Genomic DNA, 26,225 nt, shown 5'->3' with positions numbered 1-26,225 from the left:
AGCAATCCTGAGATGGAAGAATAAGGCCTTGGGGATTATGCTCCCGGACTTCAAGCTCTACTACAAAGCCACAGCAATCAAGACAACTTGGTACTCGTACAAGAACAGACCCATAGACTAATGGAACAGACTAGAGAGCCCAGATATAAACCCAAGCATATATGGTCAGTTAATATATGATAAAGGAGCCATGGATATACAATGAGGAAATGACAGCCTCTTCAACAGCTGGTGTTTGCAAAACTGGACAGCTACATGCAAGAGAATGAAACTGGATTATTGCCTATCCCCGTACACAAAAGTAAACTCAAAATGGATCAAAGACATGAATGTAAGTCATGAAACCATAAAACTCTTAGAAGAAAAGAAAACATAGGCAAAACTCTCTTGAATATAAACATGAGCAACTTTTTCCTGAGCACATCTCCTCGGGCAAGGGAAACAAAATCAAAAATGGGATTACATCATGCTATAAAGTTTCTGTACAGCAAAGGACACCATCAACAGAACAAAAGAGCATTGTACAGTATGGGAGGATATATTTGTAAATGACATATCTGACAATGGGTTAACATCCAAAATATATAAAGAACTCACATGCCTCAACAACCAAAAAGCAAATAACCAATTAAAAAATGGAGGATCTGAATAGACACTTCTGCAAAGAAGAAATTCAGATGGCCAACAGACACATGCAAAGATGCTCCTTGTCACTAATTATCAGGGAAATGTAAATTAAAACCACAATGAGATATCAACTCACACCAGTTAGGATGGCCACTATCCAAAAGACAAGAAATAACAAATGCTGGTGAGGATGCAGATCAATGGGAACTCTCCTACACTGTTGGTGGAACTGTAAATTGGTGCAACTGCTGTGGAATGGAAAGCAGTTTGGAGGTTCCTCAAAAAACTAAAAATAGAAATACCATTTGACCCAGGAATTCCACTCCTTGGAATTTACCCTAAGAATACAGGATCTCAGATTCAAACAGACATATGCACCTCTATGTTTATCACAACACTATTTACAATAGCCAAGAAATGGAAGCAACCCAAGTGTCCATCAATAGATGAATGAATAAAGAAGATGTGGTACATATACGCAATGTAATACTATTCAGCCATAAGAAGAAAACAAATCCTACCATTTGCAACAACATGGATGGAGCTAGAGGGTATTATGCTCAGTGAAATAAGCCAGGAGGAGAAAGACAGGTACCAAATCATTTCACTCATCTGTGGAGCATAAGAACAAAGCAAAAACTGAAGGAACAAAACAGCAGCAGACTCACAGAACCCAAGAGTGGACTAACAGTTACCAAAGGGAAAGGGACTGGGGAGTGTGGGTGGGACAGGAGGGAGAAGGGGAATAAGGGGCATTATGATTAGCATACATAACTTGAAGTGGGGGGGGCACGGGTAAGACAGTATAGCACAGAGAGGACAAGTAGTGACTCTATACCATCTTACTATGCTGATGGACAGTGACTGTAATGGGGTATGTGGTGGGGACTTGATAATGGGGGGAGTCTAGTAACCATAATGTTGCTCATGTGATTGTATATTAATGATACCAAAAAAAAAAAAAATGCTCCACGCTCTCAATGTCCCCAAGAAGCTACAGGAGCTCAGGAGGAAAGTTGTGAAGCTGAGAGACTGTGGAGTAAATTAAACTATCTGCAGAGGCACAGGAGGTAAGAAGGGAAAGGTGCTGGGGAGGAAACAAGGCAGAGCTGATACACTTGGACTACATCCTAGAAGAAAAGATCCTAGAGGCTTAGGTGAAGGGTGCTGAGCTTGGTTAAATTTCTAATTCCCATATTAGAATACACTGGAGTGAAAAAATAAATTAATTTCCAAGAGATAGGCTCAAATCCTCAGATTTGGGAGAGCAGGGATGACAGAGCTGGGGCTAAAGAAGTGTTAAGGTATATCGGTTTTTTTATTCCTGAATTTGAATATATATCCAGGCACGTTGTGAATGTGACCATTGATTATGGTCTAGAACGTCAGGTAATGAGGGGTATAGTAGAATGGCAAATAGCTCTGGGCAGGCAGACAAGTACTAGCCTGTAAAATGCAGAAACAACACACTCTTGCCACTGCTGCCGAGGGAATTCGGCCTCAGCTAGCACAAAGGGGCCTTTCTGCATGGTGCGGGGAGTGGAAAGAAGGCTACTTTTTTGTTGCTAAGAAAGGCCTGAGGCTAGCAGTGTTACAAGAGCCTTCTGTCTACTGGGAGGATGCTTGATACAAGCCTGAGCATAGTCCACCGGCATGTGGGGACTCCTCTACCTACACCCTACAATGCAATGGAGACAGGCAGGAGTCATGCTAGACCAGGGTTTGTCAGTCCCTGCACCAGACATTTGAGGCAGAATGATTCTTTGTCGTTGGGGCTTATCCTGTGCATTGCAGGGTGTCCCACAATATCTCTGGCATTTACCCACGAGATGCCAGGGGCATGCTGTCCTTCATGACAATCAAAAACGTCTCCAGACACTGCCAAATGTTCTCTGGGGAACAAAATTTCCCCCGGCTGAGAACCACTGCCCTAAACACTAGACTGCATTGGTGAGGCAGAGGGTCCATAAGGTGGCCACTGCACTCCAACGAGGATGGACTCTGAACAGAATCGGCCCTACACAGCTAAGCTATAGGGAAAAGGAAAATGACTTCAGCACATCAGGGCAATCCTCAAGGCAGCTGTGTTTTGTTCTTTTGTATTCCATATATCATTTGTTCTATTACCTGGGCAGACGGCCTACCTAAGCAGGGCTTGGCAGCACGGTGTTCCCCACCCAGAGTCACTGCAGTCTGTACAGAATAAGCCAGGATGATTTGCATCATTGTCAGTTGGCAACCCTGTGTCCCAGCATGAAGAGCTCACTGAACAAATCAAGGTGAGATACCAGGGCCTCTTGCCCCTAAGGTTAAAAGGTAAAAGTCTTGTTTTACTTTCTTATTGCAAAAGAGAAAATGGGAAGAATCCCTGGGCCAATGTGAGGAAGAAGGTACATCAAGTACAGAGAGCTGTGGCTGTCAGTGAAGACTGTGGAATTTGGCAAGAAGAGCTTACAGGCTCCAAATGACTCACATGTCCAAATCCCAGGAGGACTTGCAAGCAAGAGACAGTCTCCTAAAGTCGCAAGTCTCTCATCGCCCTTAGTCTATCCATGTGGCCCTTACAGAGATCAAAGACTATGTCTCTGAGCAAGATGACACTACTACACAGAATCAGTGAAGGCGGTGCACCCCCTGGAGTTTTCCACAACCAATAGGACTTCATAAGAGAAATGCCCAAGGTGACTAATTGTGGTTTCCAGTCTTTTTAATGGCATAATCTACCTGTAAAAAAATTTTACCACACATTGCCAATATATGAATATCTGTTTAAAAATTAGATTCATGTACTAATATCAGGTATATTATAAAACACACATAGATATTAAAGGAAGAGATAAAAATAAATGCAATATAAACACAAAAAAGCTCTAGCTTTTTCTTGTGACACCCAATTGTTCATTTTGTGCAGTCAGAAACCACTGGGCTAACAGTCTAACTGACCCCGACAGAGATGACCTTCACAGCTCTGCCCTGGAGGCTATCTGTGCTGTACCTCTTAACTGCAGTCCTCATCTAGAATCAGTATCTTGCACTATTTACTTATTCATCCTTGAACACTACTCTCAGACTTCTAGGTCTCTGCTATTTCCAGAAAAGCTCTTTTTCTCTTCTTGGCCTGCTAAACACCAACCAATCCTTAAAACCCAGCTCTATATCTTAGACTGTTGAAACTCTTTGGAGCCCATTTCAAAATCCCCTCTTCTAAAATCTTCAAAGTAAGTACTAGCTAGCTCTCTTTTCTCTGCTGACATATCACTTTCCTTATACAGACTTCTTTTCTAACATGTATGTTATATTGTTATTAATTAGTTATAAATAATAATGAAGAAGAAAGCTTCTCCATTAAGCTGTAAGCAATTTGGTAGTAAGGAACATGTCTTTTCCATTTATATGTTCCCCAATGTCTAATACAGAGCTAGATCATTCTAAGCACTCTGTGAAGTTTACTGAATGGACAAAAGAATCAGCACAAATAAATGAATAAACAGATGATGGCAATCTGTAGGTCTAGATCATTTGTTGTACATCCCATTAATATTTACATTGTTTTCTCACTAAGAGAAAACACACCTCTCGCACAGATTTCTTATGGAAGTAAGGGCGGGGAATTTTTTTAAAAAAACACTTACCTTATGCATATCAGCAGAGAACCCCAGAAATCCATGTTCAATTACCTTCTTAGATATGAAAGATATATATCCTGGCCTCCATACTATGTTTCAAATCTTTTACATTTGAGAAAGATTTTTATATAAAATGAGTAAAAACTTCCTGTTTTATTCTGAGATACTAAAGTTACTCAAAACTGCCAAGTTCCTGGACATTTTTAGAACACTGAATTTTTACTTTAGAATACATTAGAAAAAAGACTCGAAGCTAGAAGGCCTTGATTTGTATACTGTCTGCCATGGACCAGCCTGGGTAAATCAACTAGCCATTCTGAACCTTAATTTCCCTTTCTATAAAATATTCACCTAATCATTCAAAACATTTGTTTTGTACTACTTTATGCCAGACACTGGGAACAGAGCAGTGGTGAAGACAGAGATCCCTATACGCATGTAGATTACAATTTAGCAATACCTATCTCCCAGAGTTGTTGAATTAAATGAGTTCATATACTTGAAAATGCCTACAATTCAATACAAACTCAGTAGTAATTAGTGCTACAATTAGTAATTGTTCCATATATATATATATATATTCAGTCAAAAAGGGGTAGATATAGAGGACTGGTCAGAATCTGGGTGGATAGAGATGCAGGTCCACAAGAGAAAAGAAATGAGAACAAAGAAACAGAACTATAAAGTGTGGGCCTGTTCAGAGAACACCAACTCCAGGTTTTACTCAGAGAGGCACTGCTGAAGCCAATGTTAAAGGTTCCTAAAAGCAGTTGGTCTCAAATTCCAAAAATCATTCATTCATTGTGGAGGAGTGGGGAAACATTTATTGAGTACCTCCTATTTGCCGGGAGCTAGGAATACAACAGTATATAAAACTGAGTTACAGAACCCTAGTGCTGTATTCTAATAGAGACAAACTAAAACAGTATAAACAAATAATTATATGTTGCATAGTGATAAGTACAATAAAAATAAATAAAGCAGAGTATGAGGGTGAAGAGCATTGCTACATCAGATTAGATCAGAGAAAAGCTCTCTCTTGAGGCCTCTCTGACATTCGAGCAGAAAATGAAATAGTGTAAGCCATGTGATTACTTGGTGGAAAGGCATTCCAGGCAGATGGAACAGTATTACTCCCTAGCACTTGTGCTACACTGATACCTCAAGGGATATGCCAGGACAGATCCTCGGCCTTGGCCAATCCTTTCTCTTGCCAGAGAAAGAATAAGCTGTAAGAAATGGGCTCTTGAATCATATCTCTTTTCTCTAATGGACCAGTGGGTGCCTCCAGATGAAGCCCTCATTTACTTTAGTGGTTTCAAACCACATCCCAAAAAAACTATGTCTGGCAGGAAGGTTGCCACTACTTTCTTTGCCTCTCCTTCACACGGCTGTTAGTTAGTTGATCGCTTAGTCAGCCTTTGGCCAGCCTTTTGGTTAGCCAGTCAGATACAGCAGTTGTTAAGAATGTAGACTTTATAATTGGTTTGAACTTGGGATCTGCCACTTAACTAGATTTAAGACCATGGGCAAGTTACTTAATCTTTCTATGCCTCATTTTCATCACCTATAAAATGGTGAGTATCAGAGTTCTTACATCATAAGAGTGTAGTGAAGATATGGCAAGCTCCTTGCATATAGTAAGTGCTAAAGAAATATTAGCTATTATTATTATCACCACTCATTTATTCATTCTTTCACAAAGCTTCACTGACTTCTACTTTAGTAGGTCCTGGGAAAGTTACTAAGTAGAGATTAATCTGCATGATTGCCATCATCAAGACCTCTCTTCATCAAGACCTCCATCATCAAGAGAGGGAGACATCCAAGAAAATAAATGCATATGATGCAGTGTATTAAGTGATAGGTCAGAGGGATATATGGGGTGATGTAGGGTCACAGAGAAAGGAATGACTAACTGCCACAGTGAGTCAGAAAAGGCATCACAAAGCCTAGCATCTTATCTGGCTACTCTGGAGGACAGCACTCCAAAGAAACCTACAGAATCTTACCAAAGTGGCCCTCCCTAAAATAGTTTGTAGACTAGACCAGGGGATTGTCTGGGAGGTTTCCTTCTGGCTCTCACTATCAGCATGTCATCTATGCCTAGAGTGAGGCAGTCTTAATTTTCTAATATGATGTTATTATCAAGCCCTGAACAATAATTACAAAAAGAATGACCTAGGCATCATAATAAGCCCACTAGGCTATCTGTCAAAAACCAAGTCTACATGGATGCAGAGTAGTAAGGGAAACCCAGGCTTTGAAATGTTAAATGAGCCAAACATCTTGTGTAAGATCACAAAATGGTAGAAGCCAAGGACAAACCTTTGTCTTCCACATCCCTACTCTGGGCCAGGCCCTATGCTAAGAATTAAGATACATAATCATATATGCCCTCAAGCAGTCTGGGGGAAAACAGGCAGGGAACAGATCATTGCAATTAGTGTGCTAAATTCTGTGATGGATAGGCATAAGAAGCTGTGGAAGTACAGAAGAAGACACCTAACTTAGCCTGTGGTTTCCAAAGAAGACTTCCTAAGGAAGAGGATACTTAAGTTGAAATTTAATTGTCAAGTAAGACTTAACAAGATCAATAAAGGAGGAAGGACAGAGGGAACAGTAAATATGAAAGCATCAAGGGATGAAAGAGAATGACATATCATAGTAACTGCAGCTACATCAGTGCAGCTACAGAGGAGACATGATGACAAGTGGATATAAGAAAATAAGTGGATCACAGAAATAAGCTCAGGCCTAGTATGCTAATCTAATCCAGCGTGATGACCGCTATACAGAAGACAGTCAGTTAATTTTTTTTTAATGCAGGCAGGTTTGTACAAATTGTAGGGGGGAAATAGTACCTTCTGGAACCAACACTACAGAGGTGAATAAGGCAGAATGGAGAACCACAGCATTAAAATATAAAGAAACTTTCAGGATATAAAAGAAGATTACCAGATTTTTATTTAAATGTACATATTGATCTTTTTATGCCAACTAAGATAATTCATTTTGAGATTACAAATGTACCTTCAATTTTGGCGCATTTCACTAACATCTCATAGACAAACATGATAAAAATCAATGGCATTTTCTATAATAATTTCTAGCTTTCAGTACCTTAGTTTACTGAGTCCCAAATGAGACAGCAGTTGGGATCTAAGCTCAACTGTACACACACTCAAGTGTTACCTGACTCATAGAAAAGCCTAGATTTATCTTCTCAAAGTAACATATGATTACTATATATAACTACACAGGAATTTACTTAGAACAGCTTTAAAAGTATCTTTATTTGTCAGGGTTCCATTTAAGAAAATTTATTCCACCCAGAAATTTAGTGTCCCAGCATGTTTGTTTCATTATTTTCTTAAAAGTGGGAAGCAATTGAAAAATAAACCAGATACCTGTTCATATATTTATTTCAGAAAGATCTCTCTGGAACCAACTGAAGGACAGACTGCAGTACAGCTAGAGTGGGCTAAGAACAGTATGAAAGCATCCAAGCAAAATATTAAGCTGAGACTTCTGCTTCAGGCTAAGATTAGGTAACAGGGATGGAATTTATCCTCCCTTTCGAAACAACCAAAAAAATCAAAAGATAAAATATATGAAAATATGAAACAATGGTTTTCAAGACACTGGACATCAGCCTACAATGGACAGTGATCTTTGAGAGAGGGCAAGCAAATGAGGCAAATCACACAACTGCCCTAGCTTATGACATTGAGAGAATTTCTAGACCGCAGTCAGAGAATGGAACTAAGGTTAAGGACAAAATGGAAGTACACTATTGTAAAGTTCTTATCCTGTATGTGACAAAGTATAACAATATCTCTTGAAGGTAGACTATGAAATAAAAATACATATTTTATCTCCTAAAGCAACCATTAAAATAACAAAACAGAGTTACTCCAACAAAGAAGTTAAATAGAATCATAAAAAATACTCAATCTAAAAGAAGGCAGAAAAAGGGAACAAACAATAGTAGGGAAAAAGAGAAAACAAGTTGCAAGATAATAGACTCCAATTTAATCATATTAATAATTACATTAAATAAATATTCTAAACACCCCAATTAAAAGGCAGAGATCATCAAACTGCAAAAAAAATACAAGACCCAACTATATGCTATCTATAAGAAATGCATTTTAAATTTAAAAACACAAGTAGATTAAAAGTATATCAATGAAGAAATATACACAAAGCTAAAAATATTCAAAAGAAAGCTATCTTAATGTCAAGGTAGGTTTCAGAGCAAAGAATATTATCAGGGATAAAGAAGGTCATTTCATAATAATAAAGAAGTCAGTGAATCAAAAAGACATAATAATCCTAAATCTTTATGTATCTATTACAAAAACTTTTTTAATAATAGACCTTCAAAATACATGAAGGAAACACAGAATTAACTGCAAGGAGAAATAGGCAAATCCACAATTATAGTCGGAAATTTAAATGTCTCTCAATAATTGATAGAACAAGTAGGTATAAAATCAGCAAAGATACAGTAGACTTGAACAACATCATCAATCAAATTAGCCTGATTGACATTTACAGAATACTCCACCCAGTAACAGCCAAGTACACATGGAACATTTACCATGATAGACCATGTTCAGGGACATAAAAAAGTCTTAAAAAATTTTAAGGACTCAAGCCATACAAAGTATGTTCTCAGACCACAATGAGATTAAACTGGAAAACAGTATCAGAAAAATCTCTAGAAAATCTTCCAGTATTTAAAAACTAAATAAATGCTTCTAAATAACTCATAAAAGAAGTTATAAATGAACTAATAAATGGAAGAAGACAAAAAAAGGAAATAGAAAGTATTCTGAGGTGAATGAAATTAAAAATAAAACATATCATCTACCATAGTAAAGAACTAATATGAGGTGGATGTAAGACATAAGACAGATATCAGAGGTATGTCTTTCCGGGGCAAAATAATGCATCAAATTGGAACATATTATTAAGGGATACAAAGTTATGGAAGACTACATCAGACAAAGAAAGAAAGAGATAGAGAGAGAGAAAGAGAGAATAAGGATTTACCACCAGTTATTTTTTGATTTTAGGTATTTTTACTCTGTTTATGCTATCAATAATCAGTTGGGAAAAAAGCAAAAAACCACAACATACTATAATTGTGAAATGCTGCTAAAGCAGTACTTTGGGGAAATTTATAGCACTAAAATGCCTATATTAGAAAAAAAAGGTCTCAAATCAATGACCTTAAACAAACTAGATAAGAATATATAAACCAAAAATAAGCAGAAGAAAGAAAATAATAAAGATCAAAGTAAAAAAATCAATGAAATAGACAATAATAAAGAAAATCCTTGAAACCAAACTCTCTAAGATCTATTAAATTAAAAAACATTTAACAAAATTGATCAGTTAAAAAAAGAGAAGACACAAATTATCAATATCAGGAATGAGATATCATTACAGACTTAAAATATATATAAAGAATAATAAGAGAATATTAGGAACAAATGTATGACAGTAAATTTGACAATTCAATGAAATGAAAAAATTCCTTGAAGACACAAACTACAAAAGCTCACTCAAGAAGTAAATCACTTGAATCATGGTATACCTAATGAAGAAATTAACACTGTCATTAAAAACCTTCCCACAAAGAAAACTCCAGTCTCTTATGGTTTTACTGATGAATTCTACCAAATATTTAAGGAAAAGTAATACCTATTCTACATGAACTGATCTGAAAAATTGAAAACTTCCCAACTCATTCTATGAGGCCAGCCTTACCTTGATACCAAACACAAAGATATTACAAGAAAAGAAAACTACAAACTAATATTCCTCAATAACAAAGATACAAAAAAATCAAAGCAAAATTTTAGCAAATAGAATCCAACTATATCGTAAAAACATAATGTATTATGACCAAGTGGGGTTTCCCAAGAATGCAGGGTTGATCAGACATTCAAAATTAATCAATGTAATATTAGCAAAGGAACACAGAAAAACCAGGCAATACACACAGAAAATATATATTACTATATGATCTAGCCAAAGACCTGTACATGAATGTTCATAGAAGCTTTATTTGTAATAGCCAAAAACTGGAAAAAATTCACATGTCTACCAACAGGTAAATGGATAAATAAACCATGGTATAGCTACTCAGCAGTAAAAATAAATGAACTATTTATATTTGCGAACAACATGAATGAGTTTCTAATTATACTATGTGAAAGAAGCCAGACTTTTAAAGCACATATTACATGATTCCATTTATATAAAATGGTATAAAATAAAAATTTATAGTGGCTGAAAGCAGATCAGTAGATGTCTTAGTTGTCTGGGGAAAAGTGAGGAAGAGATTTAAAAAGTTTTCTGTGAGAAAACTTTTAGTGGTGATGAACATATTCACTATCTTGACTGTGATGTCAGTTTATACATATGCCAAAACTTAAAAAACTGTATGCCTTAAATATTTACCTTATTATATTGTCAATTACTCAATAAATCCCTTGAAAAGATGAAGTTGAGCTAAGGCAGTATCATAGGAGATGCACATGAAATAATTAAAGAGTTAGAATTCTCAGGGCTGGTAACAGAAATCAATGAGAGATGCTCAGTTTCCTTTATTAAATGGGGACACAAGTAAGGTCTTTTATCCTCAAGTAGCTATTTAATATAAATAGAATATGACTGTGATAAGTGTTAACAGCAGCAATGCTAGTTGTTTTTGTTACTGGGAAAAAAATTATCTGAAAGAACGTAAGAGAAAGGAAAAGTCAAGTGTATCTGTCTCCGAAACGTAGCAACTAACAGCTAATGGCTGAGGCATTTAACTAAGTGACTTGGAGGTTTGCTTAGCAAAGTAATTTTTAAATAGCTAGAAGAATAGAATAAACATATTGCTTATTGGGTTTATGTAAAAGCAAAAAGAGATGCCAACTCCTTTATATTACTCTGACTTTTGAAATGGTTTAGACAAAAGTCCAATGCCACCTGGCCCCACCTGTGATATCTCAACAGAGGTCAGCTCTGCTGGATTTTCTCCCTAACAGCCTCCTGTTTCTCTAGTACTGCTCCACCACCTCTTACAAAAAATCCAGTCCTACAAAGAACAGCACAGACAGCATTGGAGATCTGCAAGCTTATTTTATTATTTCCAAAAGCCAAGTAGAAAATAAACATTTTTTCAAGACAAAGTTCAGAGTCACACTAGAATATCAGGCTCTTTTGCTTTTTTAGCTGGAATCATATTGTTTAGTTAGAATAAAAATTGATAGTTAAGACATCTTTGTTCCATAAAAATGGGGAAACTATTAAGAAATGTTTTGTTTAGCAAATAGCATCTTTTAAAATCTTGTTGTGTCCAGGAAAGGGGAGAAGAAACTGTAATGATGCATGTTGCTTAGAAGAATGGAAGCCACGCTTTAGGAGGCAATCCTCTTAGGTCAGTGCCTCCTACCACCCCTCACCACAAAGAGCACTGTTACTATTTCCACTGGCTCAAATATGCAAACAACCATTCTATCTCTCAAAGATTCTACAAAATTTACCTGGCATCCCTTCCTTTAAAGAACTGCCACACCCCTACCTCACAAGGTCTTAAAGGATCGGCAACTGCAGTATCTCCCAATACCCACACATACTCTCTCACTACCACCACCCTACATTAGTCCGTGATCTGAAGTATCACAATCTGATTCTCCCTCCACCATATCCGGCTCTTCAGCAAACACACTTAGAGATGATAAATGAATGAAGCTGAGACACCTGAAAGTAGCCAATTAGAAAAAGCCTAGTCCCTAGGCCCAATCCTGCTGCTGGGATCCCTGGAGTTGCCTTGTTCTTGATCAATCCTAATTGTTCAACTATTCCTTACTTAATTACTTAATTCTGTACAATAAAGAATTTGACTGGTCTTTGCCTTAAGGTCAGTTTCCCTGGGGGTAGGAGTATCTTTGTTATTCACAGTAGGCCGCCTTGATCACACCTGAGTTCATGCTAAGGAGATGACTCTCACTGGGGCTAGTCACCAGCAAAACCAACCAAGTGACTAGATAATTGGGGTTTTGAGCCAGGCGATGTTAAGCCAAACTTCAGGGAGCAAAAGGAGACTGAGTTCAATCACGGGGCCAATTATTTAATCAACCATGCCTATGTAAACTCTGAACACTGAAGCTCAGTTGAGCTTCCTGCTTAGCAAATACTTTAATGACTGATGTGCCAGAAGGGTGATTTGTTCTGATTCCATGGGGAAAGAACACAGAAGCTCCACATCCAGACCTCACCCTAGTGGTCTTTTCTTTTGGTTAGTCCTAATATTTATCTTTTATAATAAAACTGTAATCATAAGTAGAGCACTTTCCTGAGTTCTGTAACTTAGCAAATTATCACACCAAGGACAGTGAGATCCCTAATTGTGCAGCCATTTGGTCAAAGTACAGATTAAAAGGAAAAGAAGGGATACAAACTCAACAGTCCAAGCAGGTTTATTGCTTAACCTGAGAGGGACCCCTCTGTTCTGGTGAGCAGAACAAAGAAGGTTCTCTTCAGGCTAAGAGGCTTTTTATGGCCAGGTTTTTTGGTAGGCTTTTGAGGGGATAGGTCAGGAAAAAGGTGGGCTGATGGCTTGCTATCGTATCTTCTAAAGAATGCTTGTAGCCTAAGATGAAACCTAGGTCTTTTTGAGATGATGGGTGGGCTTATTCAAAAAGGCGGTACTCCTGTCCAGGCTCTATCACAGGTGGCCTGGGAACACCCAGAGCTTATAGCTGAATTGGTGTCTGAAGTAAGGGCAGTCTTGTTGGGCACTGTGTCTTTAACTTGTAAAGTCTGCGCTAACTCTGGGTAGTTAATGACAGAATTACATTACATTATTTCACTGACTCACTCTGCCTCATTTTCTTCTCTGTAAATAGAAACAATCATAGTATTTATTTCTTAAGGTTTTTGTGAGAAATTAGTTAACATATGTAAAGCACTCATTACAGTACCTAATACTTATTAAACACACTATAAATATTAGAGTAGGTTTTGAGTTGTTTTTGTTATTAAAGTCCAGAGCTGGCTAATGCAGAGATTATCAGACTTCTCTGTTAAAATCTAAATAACACAGAGGAAAGATTCGCTCCCAACATTAGTTAGAAATGTTTACAACACTAACCACATAAATGGTACTGATATTAGCCAGTTAATGTGCACAAATGAACACTTCTGATATCTACCTCATCTAGTAAACTCAGATCATCCAGTTTGAGCCACTGCCAGAATATTACATGCTTTTTGTAGCTCTGGAAATCATCACTCCAGAGAGATTAGGAGCCTTGGTCTGAATAATGAAGCAAATTATCAGGAGCAATAATATACAAGTAGAGTCCCACTTTAAGTCTGTCAAACCACCAGGCGTGATGCATGGTAGGCAAATCCTACAATGACACATACATGTCACTTCCAGCTTAGCTGTGAGCTACATGCATTGAAATGTTCTTCCCTGCTCATCAGTAATAGGGAAAAACTCCTCAAAACTCACTCCATTGTCTTCCATTTTTCTGTCATTTAGAACATTCTTGGAAGTGCTCCAAGTAGTTGCTGAGTCCAAAAATAAAGCTCTTACCAAAAAAAGTTATCTTGGGCTGTTTTCTAGTATGATTTAGTCCCTCTGTTTCTGCCACCTCTTGGTCACTTTCCCTTTCCTTCTATGTGAGCTTTCAGAGAAGGCCAGGAATGCTTTCCCTGCCATCTTTCATTCTAAGTTCCTAATTAAAATACCCACTCTGAAAACCCAGGCGCCATGTCCTCATGTTACTACAGAAAAAGAAAACAAAAATTAAATGGTACTAATAGAAGATTTTTCCTGGCAGTGCTGATATAATTCCAAAGATCATCTCACTGCTTTATCTCTCATCAGTAGACAGCCTGAGTCACTCCAAAGCTATTAAACAAAGCCCCACAAACTGCTCAGCTTCTAAAGGTTTTCAGAAAGCTGTCTGTATAGCTAACTTACGCTTCTTCTAAACTGATAAAAACATAGTTAATAACAAATATCAGCCTGTCCATCCAAGAACCAGGATTAGAATTCAGGTGTTCCTGCTTCAAATCTAATGTTCTCCATCTACATTATAGATGATCACTTTCAGATCTAAAATTCTATAATCCTAGGTATGAATGTAAACAAAAATAGAAACTGCCCATTCCTACCAAAACTGGTTTTCTCTACCACCAGATCAGTGGTTTCAAACAAGATGGTATGGAAAAGCATTGACCTAGAGAGGAGAAGGCCCAGGTCTAAGTCCTGACTCCACTATTTACTAAATGCATGACAATGAACAACTTTATAAATCCGGGCCTAAGGTTCCTCAACTGCAAAAGCAGGGATCCTGGTGGTCACTTATGTTTAGCCCTTCCAAGCATCAAGACCTACCCTATGAAACCCTAAGAAGAGATTGCTCCCAATCTTGTTTGTATCCAAGGAAGTTCTAGCCCCAGATACAAATGGAGAGGAGGTTAAAGCCCTGTTCTTCCCTCCCCATCAAATCTCACACCATTAGACATGCTATTTCACTCTGAACTCTAAAGCAAATGCTCCAGGAAAAAAAAAAAATGGTAGTAATGGTTTAGCAGTTGTACACATGGAAAAGATCTAAAGTTTTCATTAAGTTAGCTCAACATGAGTCAGCAGAGTGATGGGACTGCTGAAGGCACCAGTATCTACTCAGACTGCATTAATACACACACAGGGTCCAGAAATGAGAAGCTGCCAGTTCTGCTCAACTCTGTGTTGATCAAGCCATACCTGGGGGGTCTGCATCCAACTCTATGAGCCATGATCTAAGAAAGACATTAACAATAGTGTTCACAGCCAGGAAATCAAGGTAAGAAAAAAAACTGAGAAAACACATTTTCTTCAAATAATTAAGGTTATTTAACCTGAAAAAGAGAAGACTCAGGGGAGAGTCAACCTTACTTCTACCCAATCTTTGAATCATCTAGGACTCAGTAGAGCCGGGACCAACTTGGGAGGTACAGAAGAAAGGAGCTGCCTCAAAAGGTCAGCAAGCTCCTTATCTCTGGAGATGAAGCATCAGAAGCTGGAAGGGAGGTAGGATGGAATTAATTAATATTCTAATGAAGAATTCCAACTGTTTGGAGCACCTTCTCCCATTCCCAGCTTGATGACTATATTCTGTCTCATTCACTGATTATATATAGAACCATGCCAATAATTTGCTCTTAACTAACCATTTTATACTCATATCCTTTCAAGGCCAAGTTGCAGACTCTTTTCTCTTTTCTCTAAACCTTCCAACAACTAGCATTGACAACCATTACCTTCTGAGGACTTCCATGACTTCCACAGGTCCTCCACGCTGATGAGCTTATCCTCACCATGGAAGGTGCTGTGTTTCACTGTCGGATCATGGTAATTGAGGTCTTCCCTCAGGAACTGTGAAGGAAAAGCATACAAGTCACCAGAGATACCTGGGAGGATCTAGCTATCCATAGTACATCCCAACTGCCCAGTGCACTAGAGTATCACTTCACTCATGTATCTTTCCAGTGTATATGTCCTGGCTGCTAACTAGACTGCCTTTTCTTCTTTGTTACATGTTTCACTTGAAAAAAAAATATGAATAAGAAATTCCTTCTTTTAAATTATGAAAGATAATAAATTATAGTTAATTGGAATTCATTAAGCTAGAATAGGGAAGGAGAGGAATAATTAATAATTTTTGAGCATTTATTCATACACTAAGCAATATTCCAAGAACTTCTATAATATTTTTTCATCTAACACTCACAACCAATGAATTATCACACCTATTTTACAAATGAAAAGAGTGATAATCTTGAAAATGATGCAACTTGCCCCAAATCACATTAAGTTTAGAGAGGTTAAATTACTTGCTATGATGGATTTTAAATATGTCCACAATGCTTTGACAATCCTTCCACAAAAGGTGAATTCCTCTCCCCTTGAATGTAGGGTACATTATTGACTCATCTTCTAACAAACAGAATGTGACAGCAGGGATGTAGAGTGACTTCCAAGGCTAGTTTAGAAAAGGCAATACGGATTCCACTTGGCTCTCTCCCTTCTGGGACAAATGCTTTGGAAGCCTGGAGCCAAATGTAAGAAGCCTGGCTACCCTGAAGACACCATGCTGGAGAGATCCAGTGGAAAGACTACACAGAGACAAGGAGAGATGTCTGAGTCACCCCTTCTGTCTGAATCTTCCAGCCCAAGAGTCAGACACTGAGTGCCTGAAAGTTCAGGTGATTCCAGCCCCTGGCTTTTAAGTCACTTCATCTAATGCCAAGTGGATACAGATGAGCTGTCCCTTCTGAGCCCTGCTCAGATTGCAGATACCTGACAAAATAAATGTTGTAGCTGCAGAGGTGATAAGTAATGGAGTTAGTATTCCAACCCAAGACATCTCACTTTATAGTACAAATTGTTCCCCTGCACTAGATATACCGTCCTTTAGATTTCTGTTCATAATATACTCTTAACAGGAAAGAAGAAAAACAAAAGAAATGAAAGCTTTTAGAAATTTAACTGGTGATTAACTTCGTAGATACTCATTCCTTAACCTCATTCATATGTACAGGATTGAACACTCCTCACTGTTTTCCATCCAGAGCTTCAAACATCAAATAAATAGGCAATTCTGATCACTACTCTCACAAAAACACACTTTGGCAGGATTCTCAAGAAATGTCTCTTATCCATCTTTCTTTATTTCTGGGGTCCAGAAAAGGGTTCAAACCAGAGAAATGTCAGTAAATGTTGTTGACTAAATGAAAAGTTGATTGACAGTAAGGTCCCAGATTCCCTAGACCCATAATCAAGGGGTGAATTCCTCCCCTGGGTTTTGCAGATTCTAGGAGAGAAGTCTGAAGATAGTCCACAATGGAATACTCTCAACCTAGTCAGAATATAAGCTGCTGAGTACAAGGAACTTGGCAGCGTCCACAACTATAATGCTAGCACTATACAATACAACTTTCTGCAGTGATGGAAGTGTTCAATATTTGTCCTGTCCACAAAGTCACCATGAGGCACATGTAACTTTTGTCAGGTTTAGACAACTCATAATGTAGCTAGTGTGACTAAAGAATAGAAATTTTTAAAAGATTAATTTAGACTTACATGGACACATGTGGCTAAGGGCTACCTATTGAAGTATAGCTCTAATGCAGTCTACTAGCTGGAGCACAGGTATGGCCTACCTACGATCCCTAGGTTGATAGAGGGAAATCGAGACCTCTCGTGAGCTGAGGAGGTGAAAACAGTGCTCACACGTGTTGGTTAACAGTTCTTTGTGCCTCAGGCCCCAACTAAATTTGAGGTAATCTCACACCTGAGAGTTAGGTTCTCCAGCTCTCCAGTGTCATTTGAAATTGGTAAGAGAATCAACTTTTTAATAAGGAGTAAGTAGGTGACATGATGAAGAGCCCAGAGAAAGGAGATTTTGTCAATTCTTAGAAAAGTAAACTGAGTAAAATACTTTTTGGTTTTTTTAATGGTCTGCCTTTTAGGCCATCTGATATTCAACTTATTATATAAGTTGTGAATCTTAACATTTATTTTCCCCAAGTTGCCACCCTGTTATTCCAACCCCATTTTTTAAATTATCTGAAATTTAGATCATTCCTTTTTGAAAAATGCTATTTAATGCAAATTAAGTTCTTATGTATAGTTTAGTGTATTTTTAGCCTCTCCGTTCTTTTGCACTAGAAATATTTCTATTTTTGTGCTAGCACTTGACTATTTTTATTATAGTTCTAATTTACTTTAAAAAACTTCTAATGTCCGGTCCCTTTCTTCCCCTGGCTCTTCTATTTCAAGATACCTCTTACAAATCTTAGCTTATATTTTTCAACATTAGTCTTCACACAATTTTAGTAATTTTATATATAGTCTAATTGCCCTCACAGGGGACCTAAGTGATGAGATGGTTAGACTTTCAACACCACACGCTGGGGCATCTCAGGGAAACACAGTGACAAAGCAGTCTGAGACAACAATTCCAGAAGCAGAAATTCACTCATTTATTTATTCAACAAATACAAGCTTTCTATGTGCCAAGCATACAGTTCCAGGCACTAGAAATGCAGCAAGTAGGAAGCAAAATAGTACAAATCTTTGTCCTCACTGAGCTAACATCCTATTTGGGTGAGAAAGATAATAATTTCTGCAAAGCAGAGAAGAGGGCTAAGGATACCAAGACTAGTGGTATTAGTGGCTTGTCATTTTAATTAGAGGAGTCAAGGAAGGTCTCATTTAGGAGGTGACTTTTAAGCAAATATCTAAAGGAGATTTTGGAGAAAGAAAAGCAAAATAATTGGAAGAGTACCCAAAGAATAGGGAATGGTAAATGCAAAGACCCTGAGGCAAGAACATGTTTGGTGTGTTCAAAGAACCACAAGGAGGCCAGTTTGGCTGAAGAGAAATGAGTGAGGGGGTGACTAGTAGGAGATTAACTAGTAGGAAGCAACAGGTGTCCAGTCACAAAGGGCAAGTAGGCCATTATAAGGACTTTGATTTTTATGCTTAGATGGAAGCTGTTGGAGGAATGTGAACTGAGGTGGGACATGATCACATTTACATTTTTAAAAGGATTCCTCTAATGCTATGTTGAGAAGCAGACCACAGGAGGGCAAGGGCTAATGCAGAGAAACCAGTCAGGTGGCTTTTGCAATAATCCAGGTATGAGCTAATGGCTTGAAACAAGGTAGGAGTGGGGGGGGGTAATGAGAAGTTGTCAGGTTTTGAAAATATTTTGAAGAAATCAAATCTGTAATCTTCATTCTGTTTTAGTTTTGATTCATCCGGTCCTTTAAAGTAACCCTACTTTGGTCCTTCCAGGCTTTACCCCAGGCCCTATTAATCTAAAACAGATATCATTTGCAGGCCACAGGAGCAGAAATACCAAAATGTCCAAGTAAGGGCATTTTCACCCATTACCAGCTAGCTCCAGGATTAAGAACTACCAGCTGTTTACAGGGAACAAACGAGAAATAGACTGCTTTTTATAGCCAAGTCTGATCAGTAAGGTATATGGAGAGCAAAGAAGCTCATGGGAAGAAAGCACAAGAAAATCTACATAGAGGATTGTATAGGCTCTATTAGGGCCACAAAACATATAAAGATGGAGTGGAGTCAGAGAACAAGGCCAGAAAGAAGATGGTGCCAAATGAGGCACGTGGGATGACAGAAGCTCCACCTAAAGGAGAGGCCTGATGCTGAGTGGAAGTCTTTAGAGAACAAAGTAAGGCTGCAATAATCAGGCATTAAAAGAAGGAAAGGCAGTGTCTAGTAAGAGTTCAGAACCTATAGGAATAGACCCCTTACTTCCTGAGTCACTTTCAGGCAAGCCACTTACCCCTCAAAATAAGGGCTAATTCTCTCTCTCATTTGAGTATGATAAGGAGTAAATGAGACATGTTTACAGAAATCATTAACTGCCTTTGCATATGTCTTTTAACACCCTACAGAGGATTTTATAAATCAAACCTATAATTAAAAATTTCACTAAGAAAGTCCAGCTTTTCTGACTATCTTAAAAAAAATTTTAATTATCTAGGAACACTGAGCTCCACTGACAACTTTAGAATTTTAATTAGGAGAAGCTTAAGGGCTTCAATTTGATTGGAAGTGAGGGTGGTGGTTAAGGGACTTGTCATGAGGCTGTGCTTGCATAGCAAGCATATTGTTTTACATATATTGTACATTACAAATTAATTTTAAAATGCAACATTTTATGAAGCTGTTTCTATTCACATTTTACCTAAAATTAAGAAAAAATCAATTGTCCATATCAAAGAATACTACATAAAGTTGGAATCTGGGACACCCTCAGGATGGAGGAGTGGGTGATGAGGGAGATAATGAGGGCCTCTAGCCCTCACCCCTAGGCATCACTCTTGGTTTCATATATGTACCTGGCAACAATCTACCAGGGCTGAGCAGCAGCTGCACTCTTCTGAAGTATGCTCTACAGTTTACCACAGCTCATATCACTCACAGATTTACGTAGGTGCACTTATACTGCCCACTTTCCTCAGTTATGATACCCTTGGCACCTCAGAGACATAGAGCTTGTGATTCCTGATGTAGACAAAACTCTGTAAGTTTTAAAGCACAACTTGAATGTCAGTTGTGATTATTATTGGAAGGAGATAAGGATATAAAAATAAGACAAAAAGCTTCTTATTAAAGGTGACTGTTCGGGTATTCCCACAGCCCCTATGTATATCCTTATCAGTCTTATTATATTTTTCTTCCCTCTACCAAACCATATGCCCTTTGATAGAAGGTCCCAGTTACCCACCATAAACATGGCATACAAGAATGTAGTCCTGAGCTAGAACTCTAAAGTCCAATATACTTGAGGAAAGCATTACAACATTTTATTCTGAACATTGTCCCACATCCAGCTAATAGCTGAAGTCTTATTTAAGACAAAGTTTCAAAGTAACAAGAACAAAAAAACAAAACAAGACCAAAGAGGCAACTTCTGGTTCCCACAACAAGGATTACTATTTCAGACTCAGAACAAGCAGCCCTTCTCTCAGGAAGGCCTAAGGAGGCTCCCTAAAACTCGTGTCTTACCGTGGAGAATGCAGCATTGGCTAGAGCTACAGCTAATAGCTCTTTGAAGAGCCAAGGGACCAGCTGTCGCTAGATATATTTAGCTCTATGAGCTTAGAAAAGTGATCTCCATGACCATGGTACAAAGCATGCAAAACCACCCAGGTGAGGCAGTAGTGAAGGGGTTGTGGGTGAAAGCCAACAGAGTGGGAGACATCCCTCTAGGAATCACAACAAAATAGGCCCAGCCAGGTTCATCAGTGAACAGAATTCACTGCTGTAAACCTGGAAGAGGAGCAGCACATCTTTGGGTACAAGGATCCTGGCAGGTTTCCTGAGTTCTTCCTTACAATCAATTACTCCTGTCTCCCCTTTGCAACCTTGTTCCCTCTGCTCACCTTCCATGTCTCCCAAAGCAAACGACACCACCTCCACTCCCACTTCCCCCACAACACAATATTTAGAACCTACAAGAAACATACCTCAGACTGGAGAATCCTCTCATTTGCTTCTTGAACATCTAACAAGGACCCACATTTTAGCTACAACCACTCTAAATGCCATTTGTACAGAGTGCTGGAACGTGGATGTCTCAGGAGTGAAGCATCTGTCCCGTGAGATCAGAAGCTATTCCTCGAGGGCAGGGAGAGGACAGTCATTTCTCATTCATCTTTGTGCATCTAGTCTCACTTCTGCCAGAGCATCTGCCATATTAGCCACCAGAATGACCTCTGTAAAGTGCAAATCTAACTATATCAACGCACTTACTTAAAATCTCATGGCTCCCCACTGCCATCAGGATAAAGCCCTAGATTCTTGGCCTCACACTCAAGGCCTTTTATAATCTGGCCCACAGACTAACTTCCTAGTTAGCTTCCTGGCCATTCTCTCTCTCTGCCCAACACCTACACTCCAGACCAGGGGTCAGGGAAACTATGGCTATGGGCCAAATCCAGCTTGCCGATTGTTTCTGTAAATAAAGTTTTACTGGAAGGAACATAGCCACGCTCATTCATTTATGTCCTGTCTATAACTGTTTTCATGCTATATAGACAAAGTTGAATTGTTGTGACAAGAGACTGTATAGCCAGCAAAACCTAAAATACTGACTAACTGGTCCTTTATAGAAAAAGTTTGCCAACATTTGCTCTAGACACATCAAGCCACTTCAGGCTTCTTGAACAAACCATGCTATCTTATACCTCTTAGCCTTTAAATAAGGTGCTCCAGTTAAAGTCTTTTCTCTCTCTATCTGCTAAAGAAAAAGGCACTGCCTCTGTGAAGTTTACCAGACCTCTCCTAGGCAAGTTAATCATCCTTTGCTATTTGTTCTCTTAGTTCTCAAGGTATACGTCCATGACAGTACTTATTCCATTATACTATAATTACTATTTAATTACCCCCTTACTCTCCCTAAGCAACTCAAATATAGAAACTGTATTTTATTTGTCATTTATCTCTTTATCCAGCATCTTGAAAATTCTCTGGAACACCTAAATGAATAATTAATTTGCTGTGAAGGCCTACCTCCAAGCATAGGGCCTGGCACAGAGCAAGACATATAGTTATTAAATAGCTGAATGAGTGTCTCACTTGAGTTTGCCCTTATAATACACAGCAGAGTACTTAGCTTACCATAGCTAGTCAATGTTTATTACGTCTACTACACAAAAGAAAAAAAGGTCCCCAAACTGACAGCCAATCTAAAACAAAGATACTCATCTAGGAGCCAGAGGGTTATACTGGCTTGGATTCCATATAGCATTATGGTTTACAGCTGGATTCTAGAGCCAAGCTGCCTGGGTTTAATCCTGGTCCTACCATTTGCTTTTGGTGTATCATGCACATCATTTGTAAAATGGAAATAACAGTACAAAACTTCATTGTTTTGTACATAGTAGTACATATTACTACACAGTACAAAGAAGCTTCTACAAAGTAGTATAAAACTACAAAATGTTGAGGGTATTATTAATGAATTAATTTGCATAAAGAACTTAAAATAGTGCCTGTCATAAACAAACTCTTCTGTGTGTGAATTAAGCTTTCCTAAATATTAATGCATTTAATATATTATAAGAGGGATATAAATATATTATGAATGTGCAATCCTGGACCTTACTATTACAGTGATGCTGTCTTCTCCTATATAAAGGAGACCCATAGAGGAGGTAGAAGATGGATATTTCCTAAGTGTTTGCTATATAAAGGCCATGTGCCAAGAGATCAGCAATAGAGAAAATGAAGACAAGGCACTATAATCTACTTGCCTCTAGGGTCCTTTCTGTTCTGTTCTATGACTCTTACTTTGAAAGATTTAACTCCATTTAAAATTGAAATTTTACAACCTTATGCAAGACACTGTGTGGGCTGGCTGCTACCTGCCTTTGTTGCTACATCATCTGCCACTTCTTCTCATCCCCAGTGATAATGAATTACTTGAAATTCCCTGAAACCCCTGAAAGAATCAGGCTCTTTACCAGACTAATGTCTTTATACATGCTATTCTCTTACCTAAAACACTCTCCTTCTCCTAGGCATTCCTAGTCATCTCTTCAGACCCAAATTACATGTCAGCAACTCTGTACATGGGTAAAAATAACTTAAACCTTCCTCATCTGTGACTCCATCACAGTATTCATTTATCCTACTGAAGTATCCTCATCTATTTACATGGCCATTCCCACCACTAGAGGAACTTCTTCCAAGGCAGAAACTTTACTTTTCCTTGTACTCCTATATATCCAGCACCTAGCACTTAAGCAAGCACAGATAATCTCTCTGAGGCTGATGATAAAGGTCAGTCTTTGTCATGGAATCATCTCTGATGTCCTTAGACCATGATATTGGAACATGACACAAATCAAATTCCACAGGCAGCATTTAAAGTTGCAGCTTGCTAGGTACCTGGCCAGAATGGCAAAGGCTGGGAAACTGTGACATCTCCTGTTTTACAAACTATCAGGATCAAAGTACCCAAGCTAGTCAAGGACTATTGGCTGGGGAATCTCTGTCTTATGAAATGAGGATAGAAATAGATCATTAATTTTAAAATATTTCCCCAGAGAGAGGGATTATCTTTTTAATTGGGGTCAATACTGCCACATTTACATAGGATGAATACACAGCATTGGACAGAATGTATTCTAGGTAAGGATGTTTTTAAAAATTGATGAGTTAGAGGGGACTTCTGGCTTGACAGTGTGAGAAACTCCATGGACCCACTCTCCAGTGAAACTGATGAAAATTATTTTCTAAGCAACTATTTAAAGCCTCTGGAAATGGTCTTACAGTATATAGGAAATGAAGAAACATGTGTTCAAGAAGATTTACTAAAACCCAGTAGTAATAGTGAGTCTGTAGTATTTGAATTAACATCTGTTCTTTCTCTCCCTCCCTTCTTCCAAATCAATAAGACAGAAACTCAACTCCACATTGGTGCAGTCAAGAACAGAGGACTCCCTTTTCCCCAGCTCCCAGTTGAAGGGCTATCCACCTGAGAGTAGCAGGATGTCAGCATTTATCATCCTGCCTCCAGTTACCTGTTGCTAAAGCTAAGTTCTAGATGAGTTCAGTCAAAAGGTGTACCTCCCTTCTTCCCCACCCAGCCCCTACTTGTCAGGAACTTCACCTAGGATGCTAGCACCACTGAGAACACTGCAGCCCTGACTTTCAATGCCCTGGCTTGTAAGATAGCAATTATACTCCAGGACAGACAAGCCAAGAAGACCTGAGGCCAGTGCTACTCCCTCCACCAACTGCCCAGTTCCTAAAGTAAAGGTATCACTCAGAGAAGCTTGCCACTGTCCCCAGCACCAGCTCCAGAAACATGGCTCAGAGATTTTGCCTACAGGGAGAAACAAGCTTTAAACAGAGAGTTTCAATCTCTTCCAAAGGAAATGGTTTCCCTTGCAACAGAATGTGAAGAGTTCAAGACTAAGGGCACTCTCAAAAACAGTGGAAGTTGTGATGAAAGGCATTTGGGAGACTGATGGATGCATTGGAGATATAGGCTACATTGCAGGCTAGAGTATTTGCTGGTCAGAACTTGGAAAAGAGGCAGCTGAAAGGAGCCCTCCTGGGGTAAGGAAAAAATCTCAAACACTGATCTCAGGAACTATCCTTTCACAGATGCCCTAATATGATTGGATCCATCTGTGGGGCAAATTTATGGCCCACAGCATTGTTGAAAACAATAATCAGATGACAATTAGTGGAGCTTAATAGCTGAGCGTGGCCAGGGAAAGAGAGAGTCAAAGAGAACCTAGCCAAAACTAATGCCATCCAAAGGTGACTGTGGACATATCCAAAGCTGAACTCTTTGAGAAGCAGTATCAGAGGCTTCACACCATGCAAGGATGGTGGGAAGAGACCAGTGATATTGCCAGTCACCAGGAAAATGATAACAAGCCCCAGAAGGGTTGGACCAATACCCAAAGTTGCCACAATATATCATCAGAAACATCCAGTTTCCAACAACAAAAATGAGACATGCAAAATAACAGGAAAGTATGAGCCACACATCAGAAAAAAAACAAAAACAAAAATAAGCAACAGAAACTGTGAGAACAACCAAATTTCAGATTTAATAGAAAAAGACTTCAAAGTAGCCATTATATGTTCAAAGACTAAAGAAAACCATGATTAAAGAAGGAAAGGGGTGTATGACGACAATGTCCTATCAAATAAAGAATATCAATAAATGGAAATTACCAAAAAAGAGAGAGAGTGAGAGCACTAAATGGATGCTGTTAAGCTGAAAAACACATTAACTAAAATGAAAACTTCAGAAGGGGTCAAGAGATCTGAACCATCAAAAGACCTAAAGAGATTATATAATACAAAAAACAGAGAGAAAAAGAATGAAAGAAAATGAACAGTGTCAGAGAAATGAGGAATGCTATTAAGATATGAATAATGGGAGGATCTAAAGGAGAGGATAAAGAAAAAGAAGCAGAAAAAAATTTCAAATAAATAATGGCTAGAAATTCCCAAATTTATTTAAAGACATTCATCTACCTATCCAGAAAGCTCAACAAACTCCAAACTGTATAGGATAAATGCAAAAGGATCCACCGAGAGACACATCATAGAAATTATAAAACAAAAGGCAAGGAGAAAATATTGAAAATAGCAAGAGAAAAATGATTCATCACATGCAAAGGAAGACCAACAATATTAACAGCTGACCACTCATAAAACATAATGGATACCAAAGCAGTATGGAGGTTCCTCAAAAAACTAAAAATAGAAATACCATTTGACCCAGGAATTCCACTCCTAGGAATTTACCCTAAGAATGCAGCAGCCTAGTTTGAAAAAGACATACACAACCCTATGTTTATTGCAGAACTACTTACAATAGTCAAGAAATGGAAACA

At 38.4% G+C, this 26,225-nt stretch overlaps 1 protein-coding gene across 4 annotated transcripts in view; it reads right to left on the bottom strand.

Annotated features, from left to right (window-relative positions):
- The window catches only part of STIM1 (stromal interaction molecule 1), a 189,102-nt gene that overhangs the window by 52,633 nt on the left and 110,244 nt on the right, over positions 1 to 26,225 (bottom strand). For all 4 annotated transcript variants that reach the window (XM_036904196.2, XM_036904197.2, XM_036904199.2 and 1 more), the window contains exon 3: positions 15,579 to 15,693. In XM_036904196.2, the coding sequence (XP_036760091.1) occupies positions 15,579 to 15,693 (115 nt within the window). The remainder of the gene's footprint in view (positions 1 to 15,578; positions 15,694 to 26,225) is intronic.

The sequence above is a fragment of the Manis pentadactyla genome, chromosome 9 (assembly GCF_030020395.1).
Source record: "Manis pentadactyla isolate mManPen7 chromosome 9, mManPen7.hap1, whole genome shotgun sequence".
In the NCBI taxonomy this organism is placed as follows: Eukaryota; Metazoa; Chordata; class Mammalia; order Pholidota; family Manidae; genus Manis; species Manis pentadactyla.
This window is presented reverse-complemented; position numbering and strand designations above follow the sequence as displayed.